At 35.5% G+C, this 27,905-nt stretch overlaps 2 protein-coding genes across 2 annotated transcripts; one reads left to right on the top strand and one right to left on the bottom strand.

The window, feature by feature from the left end:
* The first annotated feature begins 150 nt into the window (after positions 1-150).
* On the top strand, positions 151-3,554 carry LOC122720026 (ATP-dependent RNA helicase Ddx1). The gene is made up of 12 exons (XM_043946424.1): positions 151-257; positions 369-420; positions 480-670; positions 750-949; positions 1,031-1,501; positions 1,599-1,768; positions 1,840-2,002; positions 2,089-2,275; positions 2,354-2,647; positions 2,725-2,942; positions 3,013-3,133; positions 3,191-3,554. Exons 1-12 carry the CDS (start codon positions 242-244, stop codon positions 3,307-3,309), a joined length of 2,202 nt encoding a protein of 733 aa, XP_043802359.1. The 5' UTR covers positions 151-241; the 3' UTR covers positions 3,310-3,554.
* Positions 3,555-3,667: 113 nt separating this feature from the next.
* LOC122720027 (guanine nucleotide-binding protein G(s) subunit alpha) lies at positions 3,668-27,489 on the bottom strand. Its single transcript, XM_043946425.1, has 10 exons — positions 25,478-27,489; positions 24,481-24,553; positions 22,479-22,533; positions 21,202-21,321; positions 17,893-17,990; positions 12,808-12,862; positions 12,660-12,733; positions 11,993-12,172; positions 11,703-11,907; positions 3,668-11,624 (listed from the first exon to the last, which is right to left on the bottom strand). Exons 1-10 carry the CDS (start codon positions 25,614-25,616, stop codon positions 11,478-11,480), a joined length of 1,146 nt encoding a protein of 381 aa, XP_043802360.1. The 5' UTR covers positions 25,617-27,489; the 3' UTR covers positions 3,668-11,477.
* Positions 27,490-27,905: the final 416 nt, after the last annotated feature.

Below are 27,905 nucleotides of genomic sequence, written 5' to 3'. Positions count from 1 at the left end.
TTTTAAATTAATTTTTAGTTTAGTAAAGAAAATTAAAAAATAAATGATATCCAGAATATGAGAATGTTCTATACTATATTTATGTGTTCTATGATTCATGCATATAGATGGCACTTGAATCAAATATCTAGATATCTCTTGACGTATCTGATCATTTCTTAAAAAGTACCGGTGCAGTACTTTCTTTAATGGTATATCTTTAAATTTAAATCTATAAGAGACATAAATTAAAAGTAGAAAAATGACGGCATTTGAAGGTAAATAATTTATATCTTTTTAAATAAAACATATAATAATATTATCAATTAAATTATTATCTTTGATAAGACTGTTAAAAATTTTTAAATATTATTAAAATTTTATTTAAGAAATGGGTGTCTTGCCTGAAATTGGAAAGGCAGTTGATGAAATGGAATGGACGTAAGTAAAATAAAATTACGTATATAAAAGAAAATATTAAATATTATATATTTATGTAGATTACCAACTGATGTCCAAGCTGAAGCAGTTCCATTAATTTTGGGTGGTGGAGATGTTTTAATGGCTGCAGAAACTGGTAGTGGAAAAACTGGTGCATTTTGTTTACCAGTTTTGCAAATTGTATGGGAAACTCTAAAAGATTTAGAATCTGGTAAAATGAGCAGTAGTTCTAGTGGTCATCATCAACCTTGTATGTTTTTTTTGATATTTGTTACAAATTATTTTGTGCTTTTTTTATTCAACAATGATAGTATTTTTTTTATTTACAGCTGCACATTGGGCATTAAGTTTATTTGATAGAGGTAGAGCATTAGCTGTAACTCCTGATGGTTTAAGATGTCAAAGTCGTGAACAGAAAGAATGGCATGGTTGTAGAGCAAACAAAGGAATTCAAGGAAAAAACAAATATTTTTTTGAAGCTATAGTAACTGATGAAGGATTATGTCGTGTAGGCTGGTCTACATCTCAAGTAATTATTTTAATATTTTATTAGTTTTTAAAAAATGATTGATAAAATATATTATAATTATTATTATATTTATAATTATAGGCTTCACTAGATTTAGGAACAGATAAATTTGGTTTTGGTTATGGTGGAACTGGTAAAAAATCAAATGCAAAGCAGTTTGATAATTATGGAAAATCTTTTGGAATGCATGATGTAATTGGATGTCTTTTGAACTTATCAAAAGGTGAAATTAGTTTCACATTAAATGGAGCAGACTTAGGTCTAGCATTTACATTAAATGCACAACAAAAGTCACAGACTTTTTATCCAGCTGTAGTATTGAAAAATGCAGAAATGTCATTCAATTTCGGAGCACAACCATTTAAATATCCTCCTCCAAATGATTATATAGCTGTTGCTTCGGCATCTAAAGAAGCGATAAGAGAGAATTCTATAAATAGTAACCAAACTCAAAGCAAAGAAGATGGCAAACCTAAATGTAATGCTCCTCAAGCTATAATCATGGAGCCTTCAAGAGAACTTGCAGAACAAACCTATAATCAAATACAAAAAGTAAGATATCAATAATTATAATTGATATTATGTCTTTTGTTTAAAATATTTATCTTTTTAAAATATTATAATTTATAAAATGCGTATATTTCTACAGTTTAAAAAATATTTGAAAGATCCAGTTATTAGAGATTTGTTGGTGATTGGCGGAGTTAGTGTAAAAGAGCAAATTTCTGTATTAAATTCAGGTGTAGATATAATAGTTGGAACACCAGGACGTCTAGAAGATTTAATACAAGGTGGCTATTTGTCTTTAACACATTGCAGGTATTATATAATATATTTTTTGTATAATACATTTATCAAATATAATAGTTATTGTATAATTTCTTTTTCAGATTCTTTATTTTAGATGAAGCTGATGGTCTATTAAAACAAGGTTATACGGAATTAATCGATCGTTTGCACAGACAGATACCAAAAATTACATCAGATGGAAAAAGATTGCAGATGATTGTTTGTTCTGCAACTCTACATGCCTTTGAAGTAAAAAAGATGGCGGTAAATATTTAAATTGTAATTTGTAATGTTATATAAGTTTTAAAAAAAATATATAACAAATTTTTATTTTGCATATATTTGCATAGGAACGTTTGATGCATTTTCCAACATGGGTAGATTTGAAAGGTGAAGATGCAGTTCCCGAAACAGTGCATCATGTTGTTGTAATAGTAGATCCACAAAAAGATAAATCTTGGCATAATTTACGAAAATGTATAGAAACTGATGGTGTCCACAGTAGAGATAATATAAGACCCGGAAGTAACAATCCTGGTGCGTTTCGAATTAAATAATTCCGCATAACTTATGATAATTTTATAAATCTAATAACACGTTAAATATGTTTTATAGAAACACTTTCAGAGGCTGTAAAAATATTAAAAGGTGAATACTGTATTCGTGCCATCAAGGAGCATAATATGGACAGAGCCATTATATTCTGTAGAACTAAATTAGATTGCGATAATTTGGAACGATATTTGAAACAATCTGGTGGAAACCAATTTTCATGTGTATGTTTACATGGCGACCGAAAGCCTGCAGAGCGTAAATCTAATTTAGAGAAATTCAAAAGACAAGAAGTAAAATTTTTAATATGTACCGATGTTGCAGCTAGAGGATTAGATATTTCAGGATTACCTTTCAGTCAGTATATTGTGCTAATATTTAATAAATATTTATGTAATTTTATGATTTTATTATTTGTATAATTCTCTTTTTAGTGATTAACATAACTCTACCTGATGAAAAATCAAACTATGTACATCGTATAGGTAGAGTTGGTAGAGCTGAACGAATGGGTCTAGCCATTTCGTTAGTTAGTAAAGTTCCTGAAAAAGTATGGTATCACGGTGAATGGTGTTCTTCTCGTGGACGAAATTGTTACAATACTAATCTTACTGATAAGGGTGGTTGTTGTATTTGGTACAATGAACCGAACGTAAGTTTTAACATAGTACGACATGTTTACTTTTTCTTTGACTTTCAATTATTGAAGTTATTTTTTCCAGTACTTAGCTGAAATTGAAGATCATTTAAATATCACAATTCAACAAGTTGATTCAGATATGAAAGTTCCAATGAATGATTTCGATGGAAAAGTTATATATGGAGAAAAAAGAGCGACAATGGGTATGTAAATTTTATACTAGTATTATAAATTATATCTTAATGTTTATAAATTTTTAGGTTCCAATTATCAAAATCATGTTCAGCAAATGGCGCCTTATGTGTCCCAATTATCCTCTTTGGAATCTAAAGCACAAATTTGGTATCTAAAAAGACATTTGGTGAAAACGGCGAATTAAAATGGTTTACACATGATTATATGAGAAACTTACTTACTATGTTCTAATTTAATTTAACTCTATCTTCATATTATGTTTTAATATGTTATACTAGTGTTTGAATAGTCTCTTAATATTTATAAATATAGTGTACTTCCAAGTGTAATATATAAATTTGTTACAATTAATATAACATATTACTTCACGTAACAATGTGTCTCAACATTTACTTCATAATTAATTATGAATGAAGTATTTTCGATATATTATCTCTAAAAAAAAACATATGATTTAGATAGCACTTAGATAATATATGTGTATATAAGACATATGGTAAGTGTTTATTGTTTTTATAATCTTCATAATTGTACCATCGCTATTTTAGTTACACATATGTATAATACAATGGCCTTGCAGTACTGTTGATTTTGTAATTTTCACAATATCTTGGTATGTTTTTTATTTGTATATGTGCATGTGCGCGCACGCGCGCATGTGATTCAGTTTTTTGTATAATATATATATCTATATGTTTGTATATATATATATATATATATATATTATATATATATTATATACTCTTAGAATTTACTAAATGATCTTTGTTTAATTACACATAATAATTTATACACATTTCTCGAAATCAATAGTAAACGACTAAAGTTATACAGTATACAAATCATACTGTTTGTTCTCTGCATTCAGATATAGCGTACGTGTTCTCCCTTTTTTGTTTAAATAGTGTATATGATTCATATATAACACGCTATACGAACATAACGCGTCTCTCATCGACACGAGCGAATGAGACGCACATATTTTCACACTTGTAGGTGATTTCATTTTATTTCTTTTGCACAATTAGTACAACACGAGTCGAATTGTTTATTCGCTATAATAATTTAATTAATTAATCAGCATAGATTCATGAAAACATTTCTTCTTTTCTTTTCATATTCAGACAGTCATCACAGAATGAGAATGAAATATTTATTTTATTTTTTTGTAATTTAAAAACACATTTATAATCGTACGAGTCATTTTTCCTTTTTATTTTAATGCATTATCAGTTATCATTCACGCAATCATTCAATCATTTTAATTCAATGAATTATATTTATATCATATACATATATATTTATATAATATATAAATATACATATATATTTATTTATTTATTTATATATATTTGTATATCATATATACTACATGTCCACCCCACGATCCTTACTTAAATAGCTTTGACAACTAAACGACTCAGGCGATCAATACTTGTTCGTGTATTTTATATAGTAACCATATCTTTTCGTTTGATTGCATTGTACGCAATGTGTGTCGGCTTATATTTTTTATTTTACTTTTTTTATTGTGCAGTTATATCGTGAATACTCGTTAGTCTAAGTATTTAAAAAAATTCTTTGTGCTCGTTCTCGCAAGAGCACAACTTTTTAATACCAAGAGTAATCATGGGGCAGACAACATTTAATTTCATTTCCTAACAAATTTCTGTGTTATTATTCATTTACATCACGCATATTTTTTGTTTTATATTTTTCTGTATATTTTTTTTTCTTTTTTTTATACGCGTTATTATCCATTTACTCGCATAATTAGCGCTTATTCGAATATTACTCTTTTAATATTACTCTTTCTTCTTTTACTCTTACTTTTGCGCCTGCATCAATAGTAATCTTTCTTAAGTCTTCAGCTAAACATATTTCTAAGATACACGTAACAACGAATTCATTAAGGATTAGGGAGAAAACACGGGTCTTTTTTTTTTTTTTTTAAGAAGTAAGGGGGGATGTACTTATTTACGAGTTGATAAAACTCTTCTCTTCCTCTTTCTCTCTTTAATTTCCCAATTCTCATCCATTATTACGTAAACATATTTTATGCACGAGCAATTAAATGATTCGTCATGTGACCGACAAGATAAATTTCGTTCTCATTTTATACAATTTCCAATAAATTTTCAAATAATCGTAATTCCAATAGAAAACGTTCGTTCATTCAGTTTCCAAATTCGATTTTATCGATTTTAACTATTATCCATTTTCATCTGGAAGTGTCTTCCGTAATTTTGTAAAGCATTACGCTTTGTATCAAACGAACGTTCCCGTTTCTTAAAAAATGGATCCTCCTTTTTGGATCCTAGCGAATGAATATGAGGACGACTAGAAAAAAAAGTTCGGACAACATCGACGATCAATCATCGTACATATATATTTTCATACAAATTACTCCGATACAATATACGTGGCGAGAAACCACAGTTCTTCCTATTTCTTGATTTAACGAATAGAATAGTTGCCGCGCCCGAGGCTCAAATAGCTTCTTTCTCTTTCACATTTTTCATTTAGTATTTCTTTGAGTCAAATTGATCTCACGTTGAATCGTAATTCGATTCAATTGAACGAACGAAAAATTATGAAGATAATGAACGATTTATCGATATAAAATCATGATTTTAATAGTTCTATTAAAGCAATCTCGGTTTCTGGCCAAGTATGAAAAATCAACGAAAAATATATAGGCAGACACGACCCATAATCGGGAAACATTTGGAACCATGATACAAAATAGTCAAGATGTTTTAGATTGAAGACAGTGGAACATTTTTTATTGCCTATTCGTAAATTCGAACGGCTGGATGGAAAGATAGAGATAATGGTAAGGATTCATCTCCGAAAGATCGTGTTTTCAACAAGATCATATTACGTTTACGCGTCCATTCTAATGAAATGCTTATTAATCATGAACAGTTTCGCGAAATATCCATTACATATGCAAGGGTGATCATTAAAAATATTCAAAGAACGTCACGAATTATATCACAATAATCGTCTGACGCAAGTGATTAATTCTGCATTTACTTTTAAACATATTATAAAAAATAAAAAACTGATGAAAATACTATTGTATATTATTGTTATTTGAAGTAAATTAAAACGAATACTCGATTCGAAATGATGCTTTCCCGATTCTTCTTTTTCACTTTTCCGATGAGAATAATTTGATGAAAAATAAAAATAGCACGTTTACATCTCTGTACACGTAGAAAATGCATCGGTATTTATTCCCACGATAATCGTAATCTCAAACGATTGAACTTATTGACTTTCCATGCATTTGTATATGCGTCATCGATTTACTAATTCTGATAACTTTGAGAACGATTATTCAGTCTCTATGCATGTGCATACATAGATGTGTTATATGTCATTCACGAGTCGACCTTCGCCTTGCATTAAGACTTCTGAAAACTTCGTTTCTCATTAAATCGTCTTAGAATTATGCGCCAAGTCACAATCCAAGTTTCTGGCTCGATGTTCGATAGAAGTGAAATGTGAAATTCTTTTTTTTTTTTTTTTTTTTTTTCTCTTTTTGATGATAAAATATTTCTTTATAAATAACTACGATGTATGAAAGACGAATATCTCTATTATTCGAAACGACAACCACAATATTCGAATATAGCAATTACAATGTTTTCAATATGCGTTGATCGTAGTCATTTAAATAAATAGATCGCTCTAGATTAAATCGACGAATCTAATTTCTCCCGAAAATAGCTTTTAACAATGATTACAACGGTAATCGCTAATCACAATAATGAATGATTAAAATATTAATAACGATGGTGAGAATGAAGATGATAATGACAATGTGACGACGGATGAGAAGGATGAGAATGAAGAATAGCAATGATAATATAATAATAATAATAATAATAATGATAATAATAATAATAATAATAATAATAATAATAATAATAATAATAACAATAATAATGATGATAATAATAGTATACTATAACTACATCTTTCGCTTTAATAAAATCTGACTGTGTAAAGACAATTTTTTATCGAGTAACAGTATAACGATAAGACGATCACAATAAATGACTCTGTATTCTTAACATAAACGCGAGCATGATAGCATAAAACGCGTATTTATCTACGAGCAGACGTTCCGTGGCTTAGTTAGTAACGCGTAACGAATTCATAATTCATAATTTCGAATTTTTAATTTCTCCATCAATTCTGATTCTTTGGAATCAATTAAAGAAACTTGAAAAATCGTTTTCGCGAATTCGATCATTGGTCATTATCACCAACGATAATCGCAACAAATGTTACATTTGTCTCTCGTTACGACGATTTCAACCATGCTCACTGCACACGTCTACCTTGACTTTCGCTTTTTTAAGGCAATACTCTCAACAACGTGGTCCACAAAGGGACTAATACGCTTCGTGGACGACGTGTTACATCGTATTCATCGACGATTTCCGACTTGCACGGGGGAGAAGGGGGAGGGGGGCGTCGTATCGCGAGGAAAGAAGAAATAGGGGGTGGTTCGTTTTTGTACAAAATGCGAAATGGGCCGTTTTTGATTTTGTTGCAGCAATCGAGGAGGATAAGAAAGAAAAATTTTTTTTCTTTATCTTAAAATAAGAAAAATGATCGCAATCACTATCAAAAAAGACTTAAATGCACGATACATTTTTTTTAAGCGGCGTTATGCAATTTACAAAATCGCCAACGTAAAACGTAATGTTTATAGGGACATTATTTAGCGAATAGTACCATTCATAAACCAAACGCACAGTTTTGAATCAGTGTTTGTCAAATTATTATCGATGCGTCATTGCTTTATATCTGTATCTGCTATTATTGTATTTACAAATAATAATTACTTGCACCGCTTATTTTTACATGTACATATTCACATGCCTGATACATTGTACGTACAATAAACGGAAAAGAAAAAAAAAAAAACTTGTGCGATCGGCGTATGTATACAATATATATATGTACGTATATATAATGAATGTATGTATATGTATATATCGATATAATCGTGGCCACGTAATATTTTATTAATTATTTTATTAATTCGGTATCCGCTTTGTTTCTCGCTTGTGTACGCGCACACAATAGTCGATTATAATTACATTTACGAATTTCATTTACATTCAACAAGTGATTAGTAGCAAGTATTTTCTTTTACTTCTGCATTTATCCTTATTGCATCGCGGCCGACGCGAAAACGGTCAATCGTTCGAAGGAATACTTTTTTATTTTTTTTTTGAGTCCAGTACGTTTTTACGTAATTTTTATTTTTATTCTTTTGTTGTCCGATATCATTGGATAAAGCATTCAGAATTGGAACGAACGTGTTTCTCGGTTAAAAAAAAAAAAAAAATAAAAGAAAAAAAAATTATAACGAGACACAAGACCTACAAATACTCGCAACAATACTACAATTACACAATACTCGTTCATGCGCTGACATACACAAAATGATGGTTCATATTTCTTTGTGCTGGATGAACATTAAAGTTTCACGGAAGTTTCATCGACAGGTAATATTTTATATATATATATATATGTATATATATATGTATACTCGCAGCACAGGCTCACTGTCTTTCACTCCTTTGCATCCTTGCTTTCACTCTTACATCTGTCATCAAGTTTTACAGTAAAAATAACACTTCGTAAAGTTATAAATACCGTTACAAACTATGGCTTGTCAGTTATGTTTAGTACGATAGGTATACATATATATGTATGCACACGGGCCCATACATTGATATTACATGAGAATACATTTATGAGGGTGTGGGCTCGTTAGCATGTACGGAGTAACCATTTATGCAATGTCCGGAATTTCTATCCTCATCGTTTCAACGGCCACAATGTTAAACATGATTAGACGGAACATTATTGAGATAGATTGAAATCAATCTGGTTATCCATATTTGTGGATAAAAACACTTTTTAAACAACCGATACATATCGATACAAAAATAAACTAGATACGTTATAAAAACTAAAAATGGAAAACATTCTCCTTTGAGAAATATTTCTTCATGAACAATTTTCTTCTTATTTCTTTTACGAAGAAATAATTAATCGTGACAAATAAATAAAAAGAAAAGGAATAAACATGATTGAATGTAATAAGAAAAATGTGTAAAAAAAAAGAGAAAAAAAAAGACAATAATAAGGATAGTAAGACCGGATGCCCTAATATATTTACGACGTGTTATATAAACCTTCGGAACGTGGCTTATTCGTATCCTTATTTTATTCAGTTTAATTTGACGTTAAACTCTTGTTATCTATTATAAAAGTAGATGTTACACAGATCAGTAACCCGGTTTTTAATGTAGGGGTACGAGTATGTAAATATACGAGCGAACGTGCTGCCACGAAAAAAAAAGCGCATTGCAATTCGAGATGAATATTTTCTTTTCCCCTTTTTTCCCTGTTATTAATATGTATATCAATTTATCAATTTATATAATTATAATAGAATGCGCACGTGTACGCACGTGCGAGATATAACCGCAATGCGCGTAGTTTCGAAGCAGTTCGCACACGCGTACAAATCCCTCTCGTCCTCTGGATTCTGGTATGAAATTGAGAAGAGAGAAGAAAAAAAAAAAAAAAAAAAAAAAAAAAAAAAAAAAAAAAAAAAAAAAAAAAAAAAACAAAAAAGAAAAAAAAAAGTACAACGAAAGAAAAAAATACAATCGAGATTTAAAAGAAAATAATAGGAGATTTACCATATACAGGGTGTCCAAATAGTACAGATACGTGAGATAAGAAATTCACACATCGCACTTTGGTTCAGAAAACTTTACCCTAAGAAGTTCGGATGATAATTGATTATTTGTATGCACCGATCGAAATTTGTACACGTTTACCATTGCATACTCTCAGGATACAAAGCATTTAATACTCGAAAAATGAGACACGAGACATTATGTTACGAAATCGAATAAATAAAGCAAAATATTATTATCTCCGTATGTTATAACGTTTATAATAATGTACTTTGATTGTTGTAAAGTTGGAGCCTAACACTATAGTCAGAAGTGTACGTGTAAAACGAATTTCCCACGTGGCACATTTCTCTTGCGTACGTTTAGGATTTACATGTAGACACTAGCTACAATGACAATATTTATGTGCCTAAGTACACGAATTAAAATAGTTCAATGAAAATCAGTAAAAACGATATCAATGAGGAATCTCGATTCATAGGAAACGTACATAAAAACATGAATCCGTGGACGGTCACCCTGTACATATTTGATACATATGTTATATAATTAAAACGCTCTTCGAAATACTGTAAAATCTCACAAAATACTCTTCTTGTAAAAAGACGTGCGGCTGAGACTCCTACGGGTCGGGCCAATGTGATTAAAAATCGAGATTCGAAAATTCGAAAAAATTAATTTACCAATAAACAGTATGGAGATAGATATAATTAAATTCGTTTTAAGGGGAAAAAATAGAGATTCGAAAAATGAGTAAAGAAACGTTCAACGTTCAATCAAGGATTTTTTTTATCGGAGAAATCATCTAAATCTTAAGGAGACATTCTTAATACTAAATCTGAACGAGATAATAACGCGACGAGTGTGCCGGACGAAGGAGCCAGGCGATCGCCGTCATGTTAGTTTGTAACAATGGCCCACGTTGAAACATTCGTACATCCTCGCTCTCTTCCAGACTCTCTCTCTTTTTCTCACACTCTTATCAACAAATTGATGCGTAATAAGAATAAAATTAACGAGGTAATAGTTAAAATTGCACGAGTTTTTTCTACCAAAGAATATTATTTCCCCCCCCCATTCAGGACGTTCAGCACACTCTCGACGGAACCTAAAAAAAGGAGTCGAGTAATCGAAATGCCCAAGATATTTTTTCTTTTTTTTCTTTTTTTTTTTTTCTGTCAAAACGATCGTTAGAGTAGAATGCGCATAGGGCATAATTTGCTTGTACACCAATGACATAGTAAGCGATTCTGTGCAAAAAAAGAGAACTATTCTCTCCATTGCGAGACAGATTTTCTTTAGGTAATCCCCAACCACCGCGTATCAACTTTTCTCCTTGAACTCTCTGTCGAAGAAGAATGATCGACTCGCAGTCATCAATCATGTATGCATGCACGCGGAGTCTTCGACGCATTACTTTCTGAATAATTAAACGGCTTCAGATAAGCGAAGAAGAGTTCCACGCACCAATGTTATATTATATCGTCGTACATCGCGATATTATTCAGATCGCCCACGGTACGATTCATTTGACTCGCGTTAGCTCAAGATGGATCACTACCGTAATTTTTATACGAATAGATGACAGGACATGTTGGCAGGAACGAAGTCACAAGAGCTCGTACTGGCGCAAGTGCATCCGTTGAATGATGTCCCGACAATCGTTAAACACTCTCTTGATGTTCTCCGTATCGACGGCACATGTAAAGTGCGGATAACAATAGTGCTTGCCGTCGCCGCTCGCTGTGCTTATACGCTGCAAACAATCGAATCGAGAAATTTTATAGCTTGCGCAATAAAACACGATTCCTAATCTCTATTGGAATGTACTTACAAGAAATTCGTCTCTAATGAAGTACTTGGCCCTCATAACGTCAGGAGGTTCCGAAGGATCTACTACCACCCCAGCATCAACCGGTGTCTGATATCTCGCAAAATCTGGAAAATAATCTTCTAATTTGTGCTTTCCTGCTTTTATCTTTTCCGCTAATAGATCTTGTTTGTTTAAGAATAAAATTACGGAAATTGTGCGAAGCCACCTAAAAAAAAAAAAAAAAAAAACAAATACGTAAAAATTATTTCAAATCACATTATATTATGAAAAGCTATCAAATTGAATCGTACCGATTGTTCCAAATGCTTTTGAAGAGATCCAAACTTTCTCTGAGTCTCAATTTTGTCGGATCCTCCCTGAGTACCATGTTATAACTACTACATGCTGTTACAAATATGATTGCCGTTACATCGTTAAAACACTGTATCCACTTTCTCCTCTCATCACGTTGACCACCAACGTCGAACATACTGCAAACAAGCAATCATTGAATATTATTGGAAACTGGAGAACATCGTCCATACTATATATTTTACGTAACACCGTCGACGACGAGTGAAAAAAAAAAAAAAAAAAAAAAAAAGAAAAAAGAAAAAAATTGAAATCAAAATCGATTCACAAATTTAACTTTGACTGGTGTGAAATTGTACAGGGGACCGATAAATAATGTTCCTTCGTAAAGTTAACGCGAAATATAGGATCTCTAACCGAGAGAGGTAGGCGGGGACCACAAGGCAAAAAGGGAAAATATTATAAAGTTGTGGAGGCGTTAACGCGGCTAACGGATTTCGCTGCACGTATAGCACGTAAGTCTATAGCTGTAATATATACGCTGGGATGAGATGCGCGTCGCTGCTTTGCGTTATATTTACCGTCGGCCGATGTTACTGTAATACGTCGTCTATATATAGTTAGACGACATTGGAGTAAAGCGAGCAGCTATCGGTGAGGACTTACTGAAAGTTTACTTTGTCGACTTGAAACCGTGTTTCGAAGATACCGGACGTGAGGACTCGACACCTGAGGATGTCCTGGAACAGATCGATAAAATTTATCATTCACACTTCATAACGCTTTCACGTGAGAAGCTCGTGCCGATCATTACCTGTTCTGTGGGGGTGTAATCCGGTTGTTTAACAATGGCTACCTTATCTAGAAAACTGGAACAGAGAACAAAAGATACGATTACACATTTCGTGTATCGAGACTTCGTGGAAATTGTAAATTTTTTACGAAGTGTTCGATTCGATAATATAATGAGCTACGCCATAATCCAATGTATATATGTGATTATTTCTGATCAACGTTGACCATCCCCGATAACGATCGTCACCAATCAACCGCATTGTTATCGTGTGAGTCACTTCACACATTTACGGATATCATCTCCATTTCACTGTGTTCGTGATTGCACACTTTTTTTTTAAAACGCTGAGCAAGGGAAGATGGATTCGAGGTATCCGTATATTCGAAATACCGATCATAGAAAAATAAAATTAATCGCTTGAAAACGTTTCTAAACTTTTAATCAAGTGCAGAAAATTTTTTATTTATTCGATTCGGATGGAAGCCGCAAAACTTCGAGTCGAAACGGTATTATCGAAAATAATACACATGATACGATACGATAAATAAGAGAAATTGGAAAAAGAGTGGGAAGAGAATGAGAAAATATCGAAAAGAGATTCTCATATTTCCCATCCTTTTTCTCTTCCTAATACTTTCTCGTTATTTTTTCCTCTTCCTCTATCCTCGTATCCACGTTCTCCTCCCTCCCCCCCCTCTCTTCCTCTCTCTTTTATATTCTCTCTGTTTCTCTCAAAAGACCCTCCCCGGCTGGTGTCTAGGGTGGATGAGAGCGCACGAAGGGGGAAAATCGATCCTCGGTGGTGTCCTATCCTAACCCCAACTCTCGCCCTCTCGGCCTCGCCGGGTATGCCTCTCTAGCACCCAGTTTCCAATCCGGGTCATGGGTCACTGCCACCGCTGCTCGCCATCAATCGTACGTGCAGACTTAGCTTCATGCATGTATACCGGCGCCCTGGTACAGGTATATATATGTATGTGTATATATATATATATATATATATATATATATATATATATACATGCGAGAGCGCTACAAGGGTGGATCTTCGCTTTGACACCATCATGCAACCTTCCACAGTCGGTTGACGGTGATAATATATTTACTGACAGACACCACCACTGCTCCCCGACACGGATATTAAATAGCCGTACAGAGTTTCAGTTTTTCATTCGGTATATTACGGAACTTTGAACGGAAGGAATATATTATTACAACGTTACAAATTCGAGAAATTTCAAAATTATTTACCTACTATCTCTGGAATGTTATCCACTGTTCGTTATAGAAGATGATATACACGAGTTAAAAAGTACGAAGGAAGTGGAACGAGATATACAGATACAGGAGGAGAAATGTTGTAACGGCAATTAATACAGCGTTCAATGACCTCGAGAGGCGTAAGTAACCAGAAACTTGGCTCCTCGAGTGAATTCGAGGAAGCAGAAATCGGCGAAATTGATTTTCGGCAAGTGGAGAGGCGTAGGAGAGGCAACGGGAGTCTCTGGGATAGGAGAGAGGCTACATGGAACCTCGTGTAGGCTCGTGAGAAAGGTAGGTCACGAAATTGGCGCGCTCGCACTGAAATGAGGTTATCGACCTCGGGAGAATTGAAAGAGGAAGGAGGTCGTGACCCACTGGCTACAGCAGAACGATTTTCTGGTTACCAAAGCGGTGTAACTTCACCGACCTTGAGGTCAACTCTAACAATGTTATTTCCAACGATAAGACACGATATGGCGCCTACTATTTTCGACATTCCATTGTCAAAGTCTCTAAAATCATCGATTCAACTGTCAAGATTATTTTATCGGAAAATTGCGGAGAAATGATAATGGAGGATGCAATAAAATTAAATATTCATATATTCAACTATCTCTGGCTGTTGAAAATTTTCTGTACGAATTTTTTAATGTAAACGATATGTAAAATAAGGTAAATAAAGTATGTTAGTTTCATTAAGATAAATTACAGCGAATTTTAAACGAGGTTAAAGTAACCACAAAACAATGCTATGCTAAATAAATAACGAAACAGACCAAATCGAATCCTGTTGAACATCCTGTAAGTATATTCTTTATTCGATTTCGAAGCTTTCTAACATTCTGTGTTTCGTTACGAACGATCGTTGCCTCGAATCGTAAATATTTAAGAAACCTGGCGATTCCAATTACCTCACGATCACGATTATCTCAATTTACATCACGTTTTTATTGTTTCTTGTCTTGATGTAAATGTGCAAAGATTCGATATATAACTCAATTCACAAAAACTAATCTTATATAAAAAAAAAAAAATATGGTAGTGATTTGTAAAAGAAAAAAAAAAAAAAAAAAGATCTTTCGAAACGATCTCATCGATCTATATTTGAGGCACAGGAATCGAAAGTTATTCACGAGAATATAAAATATATTAGTTTTTATCTAACGTGACGATGCCACGGAAGAAGATTGTTATCGACCTAAACATTCATGAACTATGTGTGGCAACATCAGTGATCCCAGCATATAGACCAGCGTCTATATATAGAGACACGTGTTTCCTTTTTTAAGGTGTGCCGAGGTATTCCATCGTGTAATTGGCACGTTACTCGATTCTCCCCGTGTATAGCGTTTTCTTTTTTTTTCTCTCTCTCTCTTTCCTTTTTTTTCCTCTCTCTTGTACATTTTTTTTTCTTTCTTTCTTCCTATTTTTTTCCTCGATTTTTCTTTTTATCTTCAATACGAAAGAAAAATTTGATATGAAAAGTAGCTTCGAATTAAATTTTCAAAGCGAAACGAAAAAATTAGAGAAAAGATATAACACAGACAACATTCTTTGTCTGTGAATTTTATTAAAAATCTGATTAATTATTCCAATCAGAAATGACTGATCAAACCAACAATCGATAATAAATCAATCGTTGTTGCATAGGAATAATCTCTTATTCCCTGAGAACAAATATCTATTCACCGTGGATCGATATAAATTCGACGATATTTTTCCGTATTTCTCGTTTTTTTTTTTTTAAATATATCCGAGTATATTCCAAATTGTTTAATTTTGATTCTCTTTGTTAAAAAAAAAAAAAAAAAAAAAAAAAAAGAAAGAAAAAAAAAACGAATCCGTTACTTTCACGATCAATTATTTATCTTCTCGTATGTATGTACGTAATCCTTGATCGCGTATCAAGAATGAGAGGCGTGTTTAGCAAACAAGCGTCCAAAATTACAACAATCTAGCGTCTCCGTGGTCCACGCGAATATCTTATATCTCGAGCAGTGTTTTCTAAAAATACGATGCACTATTTTTATCGACGGATTTTCTATCTCTTTCTCTCCTTCCACAAGAGGACGAGAGAGACAGAGGGTATCGAAGAAAGAAGAGGGAGCGAGAGGAAAGAAAAAGAGGAGAAACAAGAGAGGGGTTAAAAAATTCACACGAACGTACGTGTGCACGAACGAAGAGGTGCAGTAACCGGGTTGTAACCGGGTTCTAACTATATTTTTAAACCGAAACGAAAACTATCACCGTGATCTTGATCGCGATCCCGCCGCTAAACGTTATTTGCCAAGTCGCTAAACGTCGATCGTGAATATATATGGTATCTCGTTTCGCCTCTCCCCAGGGGCATCACACCAACGATGAACGTTTTAATCTCTCTCCTGCCATTGACAGTGTAACGATACAGGCCACGATACCATCCATGGTAATTGGTGTATGCGGGCATGAAGAAACGACCGCGCAAGGTTGCGTGGCCAAATATAAAGCGAGTTTTGTCTCTAATTAAAGTGTTCGACGAATTGATAGACGATCACATCGGTCACGTGGGATTTGTTAGCCTAGCGGATAAGTTTTCGCGTTTACACACGAGATTCACGCCACGATTAACCACGATCCAGTGCAACAACCTATGTGCCTCACCCACCTATGTAATTTTCAAAGGGAGCTACAGTTTAAAGTGAGCTGATGGACCGGGACGGACCGGAGCGAACCAGTTTTTCGCTCATTTATATAAATTTATCGGTTCGGTGGGTGTCCTCTCTTCGAGCTCGATGTTCGAAAAGACGAGTTGAAAATATATACACGGGATCTTTGGGAATTTCCCATCCGATCCGATTTACCAGCTTGTTATTAACCACCCGAGCGATAAAAATTATCAAACGCATCTCTCTTTCGAGGGAACTTTATTTTATTACGAGAGATCCTAAACGTTGACCTATCAACGTTAGAAAATCGTAAAGATTTTTTGATAAATCGAAATTCAGATGTAGAAGAAAAAGGAATATTTTGTACGGTGTTAAATATATCGTCTAGAGGGAGAGAAAGAGGAAAAGAAGAAAGAGTAAGAGAAGTAGAAGTAAGTATACACGGTAAGTATTCGAGCAATTTCGTATACCTGAAAAGCTCGCGTGTCGGTGAACAGCGTGAAAAAAGTTCGAGGTTGGGCCAATTCATCAAGAACCCCTAGATAAACGAGCGGCCCCTATTAAAGCGATTACCTCGTTAAGGCATTGTCTCCATTGGCATTAAATCGGTGTCACATAGGCCCATGAATATATACACGGATATAGCATATATGTATCGCGGTCATGAGAACGCTTCCAAAATTTATCCAACCGCGTTGCAGATTATTTACAAGTCAGATACGATAACAAATACGTGCCCAATACGCGCACAAACATGCACGTACAGATACATACATACATAGGCGATCCGTTACACTTTTTTTTCTTTTTTTTTTTTTTCACGGAACACAACGAGTTCTCGTTCCAGGTTATTATACTCTATGGCACGCGCGGAATAGTTGAAAGGATTGCGGACGAAACCGCGGGTAAATCGGGCGCGGCTTCGCGGTCCCATTATCGTCGATACAAACGTTATCGCACGCGCTTCTTATCGCGATATCAACCATGGGGGCGAATTAAAATAACCATGTGTCGCGGCTCCAACCATTTATAAACGCTACGAATACAGACTGATAATTTTTACCCCCTTGTTTTTATCAATGATACACCATCGATCGATCCGGTTCCCGGCACTGTTACGGCGCACTATGTGCGCAATTCCTGCGCATTCGATTCATTCTAATGTTAATGTTCGTGAAAGCAAGAGATGACTCACTATTTAGCGCAGTCAATTAGTTGGTACTCGTTACTCCTTTCGAAACTCTGTTGAACACCTCGGTCCTTCCAAAGGGCTTCGACGATATCGTAGAACTCCTGGAAGCACGAATTACAATTAACGATTAGTGAATCATAATTACAAGAACAATGGTGGAAAAATGGAGAAGATGAGAAGAAGAAATAACGGTTCGAAAATAAATGATCGTTGCGCGCGATCGCATCCGTCGGTTAGGTTTGCAAATAAGTTCACGGTTTGGCGGCCGTTTCTATCGCGTCTCATTAATTATCTATGAAAACGTGCGACTCTGACGAAACGGAAAATTTGGCTCGAACGGCAACGGCCACTATCATCGTGACAACTGAATATTCGGAATAACGCGTTTGGTCCACGAGAAAAACCAGTTTCGCCGTTCAACTTATTACGAGGAATATGCGTCCCGTTATCGACGAAAATATTTCTCATTTTTAATTTTAATTCGCTGGTGATCGCCGCACTGCCTTTGCACGCGCGTATTATCCGTCCCTATATAAAAATGGATATCGACCAGGTATCAGAGCCAAGATAAATATTCGAATAACATCTATTGCCGAAGCGTTGTCGGGACGGGAAAGAGAGAAAAAAAAAAAAAGGCGGCAATCGTGATAACTCTCGAACCGAGGTGTAATTTAATTTCGAGATATCAACGAGTATTAATTTAACGAGCATAACCAGGAAAAATTGATCGTGTGCTTTATTTGCATCAAAGCGAGAAATCGTAAGTCTTTTAAGAATTGTTAAATTTATGTGTTTTTTTTTTTTTGAGAGAGAGAGAGAGAGAGACAGTTCACGATCATTGAACCAATTATCCCGATCTCGATTTCCCCGATTTCTTTCTTCGTATAATATATCCACGCTATAATATATATATATATATATATATATATATAATGTGTGGAAATTTTGGATTCGCGATTATCACGAAAAATATAAACGTGACGTATAGACGGTGACAATTTTAGACGGTGGTTAGTTTTAGTTAACCTTTCCCGCAAATTTCGTTCGAACGTTTATTTTGTTATATTTTCGTAAAGCAAGGATTAACCGCACAGATGCGGCCGATGACGGTGAGCGGTGGTCAAATTCGGTGTATGAATTCGACTCGAAATAAACTTCCGTATCCTCGACGAGTGACGACCAGATATGCAAAAAGCGAAAACGACAGTGACAAATTGGACGCGGCTCGTCGAATGGCGAAACGGAATAAAAGATAGCCTGACTTCCTCTTGACACAAAGACGCGTTTGTTCGCACGCATAAATGCCTTTCTTTCTCTCTCTCTCTCTTTCTCTCTCTCTTTCGTACGCACACCGACACATGTATACATCGTAGAAATTCAAATTTAAACCCTTCACCTTACCCGATCAACGGATGACTATCTTTACTCGTGCTCGTAGGTGTTTTACATCCGGTCAAAGGTATTTCGATAAGCGAAGTTTCGTCGAGCAAAAATCCAGATACTTTTTCTCGACGAAGGAACGAGGAGAGAGTGACTCGCTCGAAAACACGAAACTCGAGCCGTGATCAAGCGAGTTTATTCGATTAATTCGAATGCATCGTTCTCAATGATGATATGTCGAAACGCGTAGAAACAGAGAAGAACGAGAAAACTACGACAGTTTCACGATCCGTGTATTCACAATCGGGGCTACAAAAGCTACGTGAAAAGTATATGTACACATGCACGCACGTAGCAGCAACTGCCAGTTGAATGACGCAAAACACATGGATTATTTTGTCGCGACGACTTTATTTCGAGATGCGCCACGTAGTTTTCGACGATTCGAAGCGTTCGCGGGACTCTCGAAATCTCGGCCCGATCTTCTTGGCACGGGAAAAATCATTATTCTCCCCGAGTTGTGACAGAAGTTTTTGGCTGAGAAAAATGTCAATGCCTCTTCGACCCCTATAATCTTTCCTTAACCGTTCTCTCGAATTAGATCGATTTTCTTATATATCGTTGTTCGCACGTAAGCGTATCTTGCCAAAGGGGGAATATTGATCCCTCCCCTTGAAGAAATTCGGGATGTCGGGAGAAAAAGATTTCATTCAACGCTCTTGTTCTGTTACGTTTGCTTTTAAGGGCATTGTCGAGAGGATTGCTCGTTGATAAATTTTCCGTGTTATCGATCCGAGGTTACGTAAGACGGATTCGTTAAAATTTCGAGGTGGCGTGTATATCGTACGAAAGAAGAAGAAATCGGCGGATCTTTAAGGGATAAATCGCGTTAGCAACTTCAGTGCACGTTTCAAAGAGGCGCGGCAGAATTGCTGGCCTGAATATAAAATGACTAAACGGGTTAAATAACGTGTACCGTGCTCGCTCGTGTCGTAATATTTTAATGGTACACCCTCCCCTGTTTTCCCCTAACTAATTTCACCGTACGATTCATCATACGCGCCGGCTTGTGAAATTACGCGATCCATACCAGAACATTCTTGTCGTACGTCTCCCGCTTATAATCGCGCGCGTCTGCTCTCCTCGAAATAATGCCCTCTTTCATTAAAATCATCACGGTAATAAAATTTTAATCTTAACCCTCTTCTCGTCATATAACGCGTAACGCATTGTCAATCGTGGATCGAAGATGGATGATCGATGCGATGAAATAGGATCGTATCCAGTTTAACCTGGACCAGAGTCAAAATCCACGAATATTCCAAGAATATTCGAATTTTCTCGCCACTCGAGAGAGATTTAAAACGGATTTACATCGAAGAATATTTCTTCCCGAAACTTGATTCGCTTTCACCGTGACAGAGTTGGATAATCGAAGGTGCACAGTAGTCGATCGACACAAAGATATACACGAGCGCATTTCGTGTACGAGGTGGGGAATGGCGCAGCACATCATAGCCAGAACACACTGTATAGCACACCAACATGTGCGATGGCTGTGTAAACATTGTAAACACCGATCATGCCACACAGTGGCTCTCACGCGACGAAATTGTGCCAATTTATATCGTGATCGTAAATTATACACAATATTTCGCGATACCATAAAAGTATCCGTCGTGAGAAAGGGATAATACGTTGCGACTGTTTGACATTATTTTACCGTCTCATAATATTCACACTTCGCAACAAATGATGCAAATGATAAATTAAGTACCGCGTATTTTATCGGTCGCCAGACCGATCTTTTATTCGACCGAAGAAAAACGACAGTGAACCACTTGCGGAGACCGTAACGCATTTTTCATTATATTACATTAAGAAGATACACATATAAAAGCACGTGGAACAAATAAGTTGACTGTGACTCACCGGGGGATAATCGAAGTCCGGGGAGTTTGAGACTTCCTGGATATAGTCGACTTTGCTCTGATTCGCCGGATCCTCCAAAGCAACGGGTGGCGTCAACGTGCTCATCGCGCCGGTTATCGTCTGAAAAGGAACGCACATCCGATGAAAAGAGGGGGAAGAAAAAAGAAAAAAAGAAAAAAGAAAAAAAAAAAAAAAAAAAGAGCAACACTTTCCACGCGTATCGATAAAGCGTATAGTTACGATTTACCGACGATTACGTTATCGCGAACATAAAAAAAAGAAAGTGCATTCTTCGCAGGAGTTTAATGCGAAATTACCATTTCGCCCGTATCTATCTTTACACAGATAATATGTCATTCATAATCCTTAAGTGCCACGGGGCAGGCTTGTCTATTACATTCACCCGACATACGGAAGCGATTGCAAGGTTACAGACGATACGCGTATCTAAACACGGCCTCGAACGACAAATTGATGACAGCACGCTGCTCTCCTCGACACGGCGCGTTAAACCATTACGAATTTACGGGCGCATCACGTAACGTTAATGACGGGACGCCCGTCGAAACGGGCGCGTTTACACGCACCTCGCGTATATACCGCAACTTTGACTCAGAAATCACACGGAAGAAAATTTTTATTGAAGTTAAAAAAAAAAAAAAATTGTTCGATTCCGTGGCGATTCTCGTTCCTTCGCTGTAATACCATCGGCATAGAAAACATCAACGCTTTAGTATCGATTTAGCTATAAATCACTGAATTCCCAGAATATACCGCGTTATTCAACATGTTTCGCGAATATTACTTCGAAAGGATATTTTCGGAAAAGGCAAGTGTGTCGCATCGTTAATCGAGGACACATCTACATTATAAGACTAAGAGTTATTAAAAAATATAATTATGTGTTACAAAATGATATCGAGTTGCTTTTTTTTTTTACTAATAGAGGCACAATTTTTCATAAAATATACTGAATGTAATCGAATATTTACGGGATCTACCAGTAATAGTGTTATCCAACATCGATATCATAATAAGATCTGCCACTTGTTACGGATAATTATCTTAGAGAAACGAAAAAATAATATAGAGCACACAACACATTACACAAGTTATTTTATCTTACGCTTTATGCGTGTCCCGAAGAATGATGATTATAAGATCCACACAGTGGAATAAAAATAAACAGTAGACATAATCTTGAACGAGTGTTGGATGCCGCGCGAAATATGAAATTGAATAGCGTAAACAAATATCGAAAAAGGAATAATTCTTACCAGTATCGCGTCTCTGATGTTCTTTTTGATGTCCTCGATTTTTTGCCGCTTTTCCCTGCACAGAAAAACGTGAGAAACAAACGATGTACTTCATCCTCCGATCTCGATCTCGCTATATCGATAAATACATTTTAATGCCGTGCGAAAAAAAAGAAACCGATAACTTAAGATGACAATTTATTATTATTTCGATTATATCGAAACAACATCGAACGATAGATATATTATACATATGTATTTTCATTATTAATTTCGGAGTCATTCGGTAATTTTAGATCACACGGCATCACGCCAGTTTTAATATAACGATTTTATCAATTTGGAGACATATTGGAAATTTCGCGTTGGATCTAAATATCAACGATCGATACGGTATTCTTTGCTGACGAAACTATTGAAAACAATGGATTTTCATGTGAGCCTTGTTCGTTTTATGGTAATACCTGTCGCCATTCATTTGAAATTTTCGTGTATATCATGTATATATGTGTGTATATACAGATACATTATAAAATGACGACAATTTAATCAGGTTCACATTTTTATCGAATTATTATTCAAGCTGTTTACAATACAATGTTATTGCCGCAAAAAAAATTTTTTTCTATTCAAAAAAATTCGTTTTTTTTCTACTTTTCTATTTTTTCCCTCTTTTTTCAACTTCTTTGAACGATCTCTCAATTTTTAATATTTCGAATTTATGTGACCGCGGATTAAAAAGATTCGCGGCCTATTACAAGCGTTATTCGAATATAAGAATGCTAAAAATAATCGAACGACCGCCTACATCAACGATTTTACCGCTAGGATTATACGTTAAAAGCTTCGTTTTGCTGTTCCCATTTACCGTGTTCCAAAAATTTCTATTACAAATGTAAATATATTTATGTAATTCTATTTGCTTAATTGAAACCAATTAAAATTCCTAAGATTGTTATCGTGTACATCGTATGATCGAGAGGAGACAGACAATCAAGAATTTGTACGTATGTTATATGCAAAAATGCCAGAGGGTAGGAAAGTAAAAGGAAGAAGAGAAAAAAAGACTAAAAATACGCGAGGTTGTACGGTATGTTTCCATAGTAAACAAGCGAAATCTGCATCAAGCGCGTTGAACACGTAATGCTTCTTAGAATCGCGTCGCTAGCAAAAAACAGCCTGTGAAATTCGACGATGGAAACACTTTCCCGCGATTTCATATTGAAGCAAATCCAGTTGTTCGTATGCGAATATTTGATAATGCGCGACAATTTTGATGAAAGAAACATGAAAAGAAAAAGAAAAGGGATAAACGAATGAAAAATAAAAAATAAGCTAATGAAAAAGAAATCACCGCAAAACGTAATAAGTAATAAGGCGCGCGTTCGGGTTCGTTATCAGAGCCGGAGGCAGACAGAATTTACGACACACACGAATCGGGCCGAGCCAGTCTGTTTGCACGTCGTTTTCATTCTATCTAGTTGTTTCTGATTTTCCACGTATACCGACATTCTTTATACGATAACGATTTGTTTCTGTCTGGCCTGCATCGTTTCGCGACTTTATTTTTGATTCGTCCGCATGCTTTCCAACATGAACAGCTGGATGTGAAAATGGATCGATCAGCGAAAAACAAAGAAAAAGTATTGAAAGACTATATATTGTACTTATAGAAAGATTATATAAAAGAATTACAATTTAATAAGAATTTAATAAGAATTAGGCTAATATTTATAACAAGAAAATAGAGCAAACATTAAAATATTAAATATAAAAGAAAGTTAAAAAAAAAAAGTCTAATTTACTGAAGCCACGTGTTGATATTGCAATCACGCGATGGATCGAATTAGTCGCGAGTTAAATCATTTACAAACGCACATTAATGAGAAGAAAAAAAGGACTAGAGGTTATATATCAGTCACCGTTAACGTGTTATATCGAATGCATTCATACGTGTTGTACGAATAATATCGAATATTAGATTGGCTTAAAAATAAAGCTATAATGGAGCAACGAAACTTACGCTTCGCTGAAACCATCCACGTGCAATATCCTCATCTGTTTGACGATGGTACTCTTCCCAGACTCTCCCGCTCCTAAAACATAAAAAATGATTTTTTCTTTTCTTTCTTTCTTTTTTGCAATAAAAAAGAAAAAAGGAATAAAAAGCAATGATTTTACATATGTATATATGTATATATATATATCTAAAGATCGATATCGATTTTCTACATGATCATTTGGAAGGTTATTCAATGGACACAGCATAAGATAGTAGCATATTATCGTATTTTTTTTTTTGGAAAAGGAATAGTAAACGGAAAACAGAATCGTAATTGCACACGGTAGAGGAAACAATACAGTAACAGCTGTTGCTTCGTAGCCTACAGCTACGAATCGACTATACGCAACACACAACACACGTCCACACGTCGAATTAGAACGACGACCTACATAAACGAAGAATAGGAAGGTAATGGCTAGGTGTTGGGTTAAGTATCGCAATAAGTAGATAGTATGTGTGCATGTGTGAGAGCGCACGCGCACATCCGTATTGGCTGACTATGTGAAAAAGACTTCGGTCGAGAGAAGGAGAAGAAGGAGACGAAGAGAGCGACACGAAAAGGGTACAACATGAGCCAGCCAGCTCGCTGGATATTCGTGGGTGCCGGCTCATACGATAATCGATAAAATTGAATTACGCGCTGCTGAACATCGCGATAATGTTCGGCCTATCCTCTGACCGGACGCTTTTTGTCCAAAATTGGTGATCGAAGCCGATTCAACTGGTATTCTAGCGGAAATTTTCTCTGTTTGTGACACGTGTACACAGATATAGATTATACTATATCTAAAAAAGAATATATAAAAGAAAATAAATAAAAATATAAAAGAAAATATCTCAAACAAAACATAATAAAAGATCTTATGAGAAAGATATTAATATATATACTTATAATCGAAAGATGTTTATAAAGAGTAAGATAAAAAGAAATAAAAAATTTAACGAATTTACTTACCAAGCAAAAGAAGTCTGTGAGTAGCTCGGTAAAGTTGCTTATCCTTTTGCAATTGCCTGGTAATGGCATCCGAGCGCCTCTTCTGGTTCTTGCTGTCATCCTGGCTGGCCTTACTGCTCTGGCTGCCGAAACACCCCATGACACACCACGAGAGAGACACGCGCGGCTCACCCTCTTCGCTCTTCCCTTCCACTTCTGTTGTTCTCTGTTTCAGTTTGGAGAAAGACAATCTCACCACTATATTACTTCCGAATAAGAGAGAATAGACTCGCGTAACGAGTCTATCGTCAACGCGTGTTGTTTATCTCGTGTGAATGTGATGTTCGATAAATATATTCTCTGTCACCGCAATTCGTAGAGATTCACTTCCTTTTGACGTATACCTACTATAAGTTCGTTTCTTCGTTCCGGCCGTGTCTGTCACTCGATACTTATCTATCACCGTGTTGTACTTCTCCACACTCAAGTTTTATCCTTCTATCAAACTCTCTTTCTCTCTCTCTCTTTCTCTTCTTTAATCACTCTTTTTCCTTTCCTCTTCCTTAATGCTTCTCTCTTTCGTTCTCCTTCTCTTATGTGCTAATCTTTCTCCTTTTCTGATTGTCGCCCCTTTACTATCTCCGTTTTTTACACTAATAACAACTACGCATCTGTATGTCTTGATGTCTTCTCAATTGCACTACACTCGATTCACTTCACAGCTTTTCTTTCACTATTTCGCACTACCCGCGAAATCATAGCTATACACGATCGACGACAGTGCTGCTGGTCCAACACACTAACTTCGATATCTTGTGCGTGCCGAATATGAATATACAGAATATAAAGAATATAAATATACAATATTGGAGTTTCTAGGAGGGCAATCTGTCGTGGGGAAGCGACGTTTATGGGTCGTAACACCTGGCTCGATAATAAATCCACTCAAACGAAAATAAGCGAATCGCGTAATGACACTGAACACGATTAAATGCTTGTTGATACGATGAGAAAATAATGATAATATAGAAGAAATCGAATCACTTCCGAATTTTCGATTTGACACTGACGAAAAACCGGCCGCGAAATACTCGCTGCAGGTTGTGATAGAGGGAGTACACACGAGGCACGATGAATACTCGAGAGTGGGAGCAAGACCGGGACTGGGATAATAGGTTGACGTGCACTGTCTGATGCGCCTCCTGTGATGGCCCGCGAACACGAGGCACACGCGAAATCGTTTCAGAAGGAAGGGACTCGTACGCGTGTATACGACAGCTCGACCTCGCCTCGCTTCACCACACAGCCCCTACCCTTCGGACAGAACAACGAGAAGTTAAAATAGATCGACTCCGGTGCGCTACTACCTCTTTATTCGAGCAAATTGAAGAAAGTCGTGGAATCGACAACTCCCATAAATAAGGAAGATGATTTATGCGATTGAGTAGTTTGCACCGATTTTCTTTAAGTCGCATGAACTTTTTCGTATTCCGGTCCCGACAATTTTTCTAAGTTCTTAGATTCACAAAAAAAATCTTTACGCACCAAAGATTTTCGAAATTTTTCTTCTTTTTCTAATTTTCGTTTCGTTGACTCCTCAATTTTTCGAGGGCTCGTCCGGGTTCCCCCTCCCCGCCGCTCGTTAGTCTCTACCCCTCTCCACGAGCTTCTTGTCGACGACCGCGGCACAACCACCACTCGGGGAACCCAACCGTGTGCCCTCTCTCGCACACACCCTCGAGTGGTCTTATTTTCTTTTCACCTTACTTTCACCGCGTTCGCTCACTCTCCTCACTCAAGAATCCCCGAGGAAATTCGCGACCAAAACATCCGAGACGAGGTACTCCCTGCAGCCAACATGTCGTCTGCTAGGCCCACCAGCGCGGCGGCTCACCGCGCTTGAGATGGATCAGGTTCGTATCCTGACTTTTAGGCGCCCTGTTCTTGAAATAATATCTTTATCACTCTTTTCTTCGCAAAAAAACTTACAATGATACGCACAACACTGTCTCACGTTCGATCTCTTGTTTAAAATTTTTCGATAGATTCACTCCGGACTCGGGGGCCAACAATCTGTCTTGTGAAGTGTTAATGCATTGACTCTAGCGCTATCTGTAACATCTATTGGAACTAAATCGTTATATTGCGATATATTCATGTATAATACATATATACATTTCGATGTCATGTACGTTTAGTTCCACAGTATGACAAGTGCGCTGTGAGCAATCCATGTATGTGTGTATATATCATATGTAAATATTCATATATACTAAATAGATATAACTACCGATTAAACTATAATTATTCAAATTTCATGATTTTTTTTTTATAAAATTAATATTAAGATAAAAATAAAAATAAATATAAAATGAATATAAAAAGATTTTTTACTTTAACGATATTTGTTTCTACAATTAATTTTACTTCTATACCGGTATTAAAGTTA

This window comes from Apis laboriosa, unplaced genomic scaffold (genome assembly GCF_014066325.1).
Source record: "Apis laboriosa isolate Shangri-la unplaced genomic scaffold, ASM1406632v1 scaffold9_cov152, whole genome shotgun sequence".
NCBI lineage: Eukaryota > Metazoa > Arthropoda > Insecta > Hymenoptera > Apidae > Apis > Apis laboriosa.
Note: the sequence above shows the minus strand (reverse complement) of the source record. Positions and strands in the feature narration are given on the sequence as shown.

Bases quoted from the DNA above. Each gene is read 5' to 3' on its own strand.
- LOC122720026 (XM_043946424.1), top strand. The intron at 1,502-1,598 runs GTAAGATATCAA...ATATTTCTACAG, and splicing joins CCTATAATCAAATACAAAAA to TTTAAAAAATATTTGAAAGA. The intron at 3,134-3,190 runs GTATGTAAATTT...ATAAATTTTTAG, and splicing joins AGAAAAAAGAGCGACAATGG to GTTCCAATTATCAAAATCAT.
- LOC122720027 (XM_043946425.1), bottom strand. From the start codon at position 25,616: ATGGGGTGTTTCGGCAGCCAGAGCAGTAAGGCCAGCCAGGATGACAGC. The intron at 22,534-24,480 runs GTAAGTTTCGTT...TTTTCTGTGCAG, and splicing joins GTGGATGGTTTCAGCGAAGC to GGAAAAGCGGCAAAAAATCG. The intron at 12,734-12,807 runs GTAATGATCGGC...GATCTGTTCCAG, and splicing joins ATTACACCCCCACAGAACAG to GACATCCTCAGGTGTCGAGT.